This window comes from Mus pahari, chromosome 10 (genome assembly GCF_900095145.1).
Source record: "Mus pahari chromosome 10, PAHARI_EIJ_v1.1, whole genome shotgun sequence".
NCBI lineage: Eukaryota > Metazoa > Chordata > Mammalia > Rodentia > Muridae > Mus > Mus pahari.
Genome location: NC_034599.1, coordinates 72993708 through 73000352, shown reverse-complemented (window position 1 = coordinate 73000352; position 6645 = coordinate 72993708). Strand labels below are relative to the sequence as shown.

At 44.3% G+C, this 6645-nt stretch overlaps 2 protein-coding genes across 2 annotated transcripts in view; both read left to right on the top strand.

Annotated features, from left to right (window-relative positions):
• LOC110328389 (glutathione S-transferase A2) overlaps positions 1-6645 on the top strand; it is a 101910-nt gene that overhangs the window by 30641 nt on the left and 64624 nt on the right. The window lies entirely within an intron of this gene.
• Positions 184-1601, top strand: LOC110327547. Its single transcript, XM_021206613.1, has 3 exons — positions 184-253; positions 495-665; positions 1271-1601. The coding sequence occupies exons 1-3, from the start codon at positions 184-186 to the stop codon at positions 1330-1332; spliced, it is 303 nt and encodes a 100-aa protein (XP_021062272.1). The 3' UTR covers positions 1333-1601.

The following is a 6645-nucleotide window of genomic DNA, read 5'->3' as shown; positions in this document are numbered from 1 at the left end:
CCTGGAACCATAGTGTGCCCTGGGGGCGGGGCTTGGGGGTGGAGAGACAGGAAATCACAGAAGGCAGCCTTTAGAAGAAGGTGGGGCCAATCTGAAGATCTTTTGCAGGGGAGGGTGGTGATGTCTCAACTTCACATGTTTTCTGGGCTCTTTTGTGAGAACCATAATCGCCTTTTATCTGTCATGGACCCTCTGGAGTCTGTGAATGTGCATCTCGAATTCTGGGTCTCCAAAGTATTATTTGGTGAGCATGGTGGGAGCATCCCTTTGAGAGGAGGCTGGCCAAACATGGTCTGGCAATTGCTACCAAACTCCCAGAGTTTCCTGAATGCAGCGTCTCTTATAAGGGTAGAGAAGACATGAACTCTGTCTAGGTGGACCGCACCCAAGCCCCCTTTTTTCTTCAAGGTCTACTATTGCCTCTCCTATCTTAACTATTTTCTGCCTGGGGTTACTGCTCTTGCTGCTGGCTAAGCATTCTTTTCCCTTCCCAGATTCAATGCCTAAAATATTGGAGGACTTTTTGAATACCCACGTTTTTCTTGCATTTGAAATTAATTCAAATGACACTGTCCTGACCATTTATGGACTTAAAGCTTTTAATACTTTTGCAATGTTTGTGATTGTGTCGCTAGCTTGCAATCTCCGGATCAAACGACGTCGAGGTAAACATTTTCATGTACCTTGGTACAGACTATTTTATTTCCTTGTGTGTGTGTGTGGGGGGGGGGGATCTGCAAAGTTGGCTTTTCCTACCATTTGTGTTCCCCCTAGTTAGTTACATTGCCTAAGGCCCAGGGCAGAGAGTTCTGAAAACTACCACCCAATCTAACTGCTCCTAGGTGTGGGTTCTGGTTTCAGAGGAAGACCAGTAAGATGCAGCTGGGAAAGCTGACTGTGTGGCCGACTCAGATGGGGAGGATCTAGTCTGTTTCTGCTTTCCAGGTGGAGTTGAGGCCTAGGTAGCACCTCTCTAGAGGAACGGATTCTATCAAATCGATCCCTGGTCCATCCCTTGGGGTCACNGATTGTGCATCTCAGCTGTGAGTCTGAGGACCAGAGGCGNNAAGGTCACCCGGGAACTGGTTAAAAATGTTTACCTACCCAGGTACCCTCTCCATTGCCACAGAAGCAGAAACTGGAGAGGCAAGGCACAGCAGCCCGTGTTTAAATAAGCCCTCCAGAAGATTCTGATACAGGCCCAAGTCCAGAATCATTCCTGGGNACTCACCTCTGCAAGCCTGTNCCTGACCAGCCGCTTTCTCTTTAGCCAGAGCCTGGGCCAGAGGCCTGCAAAGTCCTGTGTGGTGGAAACGGAGCTACTTCATTTAAGAGGATGCCTGTCCAGAACCCATTGTTCAGATGTCCTTTGCCATAATGTCAACCTTGGAACAGCCTTGCCTGTGGAGAGGCCAGCTTGACTACGATGCCAAGTTCCAGATCTTTTTGTGCCAGGACAGGTGGGGAGGGCGGGTTACCAGTGTTCTTAAGTATAGTGTGGTTTTCATTATTGCCATGCCCAGCTTTTATGTGGGGTTTTAATGGTTTTATAATAAATAAAAGGTGCAGTCCCGAGAAAGGACCATACATTTGACTTACATGAAGAGGATCTGGCCTGTCAGCTTGTTTGTTTGATTGGTTTCTCAAATCAATGTTTAGTTTTGTCTTTGTAAAACACAAATATTCCTTATCAGGTAAGATGAAGAGGTAAAACAGATCTTCATTGAGTCCTTTGGGCTCCTCATGGAGTTCAGGGTTATGTGTGAGTGTTTCCTGGAGGAGTCAGTCCCTCATGCCCACTGAGGGAGACCAGGCCCTTCCCTGGGCCTGTGTCAGAGCAGAGGGTCATGGAGGTAGCTGGGGGAGGGGAAGGAGCCACTGGCAGCAGGGTAACCTTGAGAACAACCACATGTGGGGTGTGTGTCATCAGGCTCACTGCTGGCTCTGGCAGGAGTGGTGATGTTTCAGTCTGAGCCTATCAGCAGCTGGGTTAGACTGAGGGGAAGAGTTTAAATGAAGATACTTGTGGACCTGGTCCACATTTTCCCCATCAGTAAGAAGAACTGCTTGTCTGGGTATAAAAACCTAGGCATTTTCGGTTATTTTATGTTTTGTTTTGTTTGTTTGTTGTTTGGGTTGGGGCTGGGGCTGGAAAGAGAGGGTGGGAGGCTGAGAGGGCTGAGGGGGTAAGGCTTCTGAGAGAGCGGCAGTGGGTTGTGAACTCTGACAGACCAAGTGCAAATGGATAGAACTGATGCCCTCAAGCCCCAGTGACATCAGGGTGGGTAAAATCCTGAGCCCAGGTGCAGGGAGCCGTCTTGGCAGGTGCTGAGACCAGAGGCCAATGACTGAAGGTCGGGAGTGATTCTGTGCAAATGTCTTTGTGTGGTCTGGCAGTACTTAAAATGGAACTTAGCATTTCAAGAGTAAAACGTGCCTAGTAATTATAAATCTAGTTTAGTTTCCTAATGAATAAGTATACACACACACAAAATCACACACACACACACACACACACACACACACAAATATATATTTGGTACTAGGGTCTGGGTGTAAACCACCCTGGCATGGAGTTTACTGTCCTGGTTCTAGGCTCTCCAGGTGGCACTCTGTGTAGGCACCACATGGCTGGTTGCTGGCTTCCTTGCTTTTTCTTTGGTTTTTCAAGATAGGCTTTCTCTGGGTAGCACTGGCTCTCCTAGACCTTGCTCTGTAAACCAGGCTGGCCTCAAACTCAGAGATCCTTCTGCCCCTGCCTCCCGAGTGCTGGGGTTAAAGGTGTGTTCCACCACCCCCCTGGCCAATGACTGGATTTTTATGTCTGAGACAAAGGCTTACTAATTTAACTTCAAGTAAAATTTAAATCACGAACAGATTCCACTCTCTTAAAGGGTAAAATCTTAGCTCCTGGCTACAATCCCCACACCTGGAGGGAAAAGGCAGGAAGACCCTGAACTCTGAGCCAGCCTGGGCTACTTTGGAGGATCCTGCTTTCAAATACAAGCCAAAATGATAAAGAAGTTGTGAATAGTAGCTAGATATAGACGTGTATACTCACACATACGCTGCCACAAGTCGATGAGAAATGTCTAGGAGTTAGAAAGGGAACAAGCAGGGGCGTACTGGAGAAATTGTGTAATTATGTTATAATCTCAAAAAGAAAAGAAAAAGTTTAAGTAGAAGTTTTCAGAGTGGTTTTGGTAGCATTTGGGAGCTTGCTTTTCTGATTTTCAACAGTGTAAACAACCTCCATGCCACGGGTTCTCTGATCATTTCCTTGGTCTTCAGATGTAGTAGACACTATATACCTCCTCCCTTCTCCACTGCCAGTTACCAGGGAGTGGCAAAACCAAGCTCACTCTTACCACCTTGTTTTTACCATAGTGAACACAAAATAGGTGATAATTTTGTTAAAGCCAGGTCCAAACTCTCAATGTCACAACTTAGTATTTCTTTATTACTTTTTAAATCGCAGATGCAACCTATTCCCAGTCTTTAGGTTATCACAGGAAGGTAGTGGGTTCCTTCAGGATGACTTCAAGCACAAGTGTGTAGCATGCATACACTATACATGTATCATGTCACCCATCACTCTCTCCTCTTCAGCTAAGAGAAGCCCTTCCTTTCCCAGCTGAGTTTGGCAGTTCTGCACTGCTCTTATCTTGATTCCATTACATCTTCCCTCTCTGACCCCAATTCTCTTTCTGTTCTCATAATCCTGTTCTGTCACCTACAAACATAAACACTAGAGCTCCCACACACACACACTCACTCACATGCATACTCATACTCACACACACATACTCACATACTCAGATATTCACATGCACACATACACACTCTCATACTCACATGGACATGGGAAAACTCACACTCATACCACACACACATTCTCGCATGGATGCACACATACTCAGACACACTTATACACTCAACTCACTCTCAGATACATTCAGGGGCACCCACACTCTCTCTCACATACACACTCTTACATGCATGCACATACACATACTTTGACTTACATATACACTTGAATGCATACACACACTCTCGCATGTACACACACTCACACTCATACACACATGGGCACAGTTTCTTTATGTGAGAGGAAAGGTGAGGGACCCTGAGTCTGGCTTATTTCACCTAATGTAAGGATTTCCAGCTCCTTCTATTTTCACAACAATGCCATAAGTTCATGTTTTCTCTATCATTGCATAAATTTCCACTGTGTATGCACACCATAGGTCTTTATCCAGGCTGGTTCCACTTCCTGCTGTTGTGAATCACGGAGATGCAGCTGTCTCTGTGGCTGCAGACCTGGAGTCTGTGGGTAGGTACCCAGGTATGGTTTAGCTGGGTTCAATGGTCCTATCATTTTCTGTGTTTGGAGGAACCGCTGAACTGCTTTTCACAGTGCCTGTTCTAGTTTACACACCACCAGCCGTCACTAAGTGTTCCTCTTCCCTCACGTGTCACAGGCCATATTTTATACTTTTATTTATATGTGTGTGTACATAGGTATGTGTGTCACAGCGCATGTATAAAGGTCAGAGGACAACTTATTTTATTTTCTGCTTTCACTGTGTGGAGTCAGGGAGTTAAATTTCGTTGCTTAGTCATGGCAGATGGTTCCTTTACCCACCGAGATGTCTGTGATACCTTCGTTGGAATTTGGTGTGATTTTTTTTTCCTTTAAAATTGAATTAAATATAATTACACCATTCTCTACTCTGATTCCTCCTTCCTAACTTGTCAATGTCCATCCATCCTGACATCTCTCCCAAATTCACAGCCTCCCTTTCTTTTTTTTTTTTTTTTAAAGATTTATTATATGTAAGTACACTGTAGCTATCTTCAGATACACCAGAAGAGGCCGTCAGATCTCATTACAGATGGTTGTGAGCCACCATGTGGTTGCTGGGATTTGAACTCAGGACCTTTGGAAGAGCAGTCAGTGCTCTTAACCTCTGAGCCATCTCTCCAGCCCGCCTCCTTTTCTTTAATTGATATTACAAGAAATAGAAACAAACAAACATAAAGACGGGAAAGTCATCTGACCCTGAGTAGTTTATTTTAGTCATATTTGAGCACAACAGTACTTGGTGAAATTTTTCCTGTTGATCATTAGCTCAGTCGCATGTGCACAATAAAGCTTAAGACTTGGAAACAAGGGCCTGGAGAAATAGATGGCTGTTAAGAACACTGACTGCTCTTCCAGAGGTCCTGAGTTCAATTCCCAGCACCCACATGGTGGCTCATAACCATCTATAATGGGATCTGATGCCCTCTTCTGGTGTGTCTGAAAACAGCTACAGTGTACTCATATAAATAACAAATAAATAAATCTTTAAAATAAAAAAAAAAAGACATTGAAACAATAACACACCCAAACTCTTTGTAGGGTTCATATGCCACCTTCCATAGTGAACTTTCCATAGACTGACAAGCTCCTAATTAGGGTCTGGTAGACCTTCCAGTGTGGTCTTAGTTACACAGATAGCTCAAAATCTCCAGGCTATTAACTATGTTCACTATCAGCCTTCTAGTTCGAAAACAGGTTACACATCCCTCTTTTTGAAGGAACAGCCTTCCTGATTCCTTGTGCCTTCTGTGAGCACAAGGACCTCTCCGCCTCCCCCTGTTGGACTGGACTTGTGTGTAAGACATGGGCCCTGGTCTGAACTGGAGGTTGATAACAATGTAAGTTGAACTCGTCAGAATATATCAGGGCAAGGATGTTGAGCCCAGGCTAGACCTGAGGAAGGGCACAGGGTAATAGAGAATAGAATTAGGCATGCTCACTAGGCTAGACCTCAACACATGAAATGCAGGGCAAGTCTGTGTCCAGAAATTTGATATTGCTCAGAAGGGACTAAGTCAGAGGATTCCACTGGGACGAGGACAGAATTTTGTTTTTCTGGTTTTTTCCTTTTCTTTCCTTGCTTTGAGACAGGGCAAATATATTCTGATAGCTCTAGCTGTTCAGAAACTGACTATGTAGACCAGGCTAGCCTCAAATTCACAGAGATCGACGTAGCTCTCCCTCCCAGGTGCTAGAATGAATAGCATGTGCCCATATGTAGCTACAGGGAGATAGATTTCAAAGACATTTTCTGTTATTCTTATTTTGCCTGGACGCATATGTTCCTGTACATTTTATTTTTTTGCATTAAAAATTTAATTTTTTTGTGTTGAGACGTTCTGCCTGTGTGTGTGTGTGTGTGTGTATAATGGGTGTCCAGTGCCTATAGAGGTCAGAGGAGGACATTGGGTCTTACAGACATGGAGTTAGAGATAGTTGTGAGACATGGTGTAGATGGTGGAGAACTAACCTGGGTCCTCTGCAAGAACAAACAATGCTCGTTCCATCTGGGCCAGCCCTCCAGGTCCTCCTTCCCTTTAAATATTTAATTTTGTTTCCCCATTTCCTCATTGTTTTTCCTCTTTTAAAACTTCTTTCACCAGCTGCTTAATGCCTGCTTCCCCCGATTTAGTCCTTTTTATCTTAAAGTTTTTCCCATTTTAATTTTTTTTCCTTTTTCTTTTTACTTCCTCAGCTTGGAAATTAATTTTGCTTTAAACTTTTTGGTTTGTTCTACATTAATGTTCATTACACTGTATCTTGTGTGTGTGTGTGTGTGT

What these genes read in the sequence shown, in the direction of transcription:
- LOC110327547 (XM_021206613.1), top strand. Translation starts at nt 184, where the DNA reads ATGGACCCTCTGGAGTCTGTGAATGTGCATCTCGAATTCTGGGTCTCC. An exon ending in AGTATTATTTGGTGAGCATG is followed by an intron (nt 254 to 494) that starts GTGGGAGCATCC and finishes TTCCCTTCCCAG; the next exon opens with ATTCAATGCCTAAAATATTG. An exon ending in CCGGATCAAACGACGTCGAG is followed by an intron (nt 666 to 1,270) that starts GTAAACATTTTC and finishes CTTTCTCTTTAG; the next exon opens with CCAGAGCCTGGGCCAGAGGC.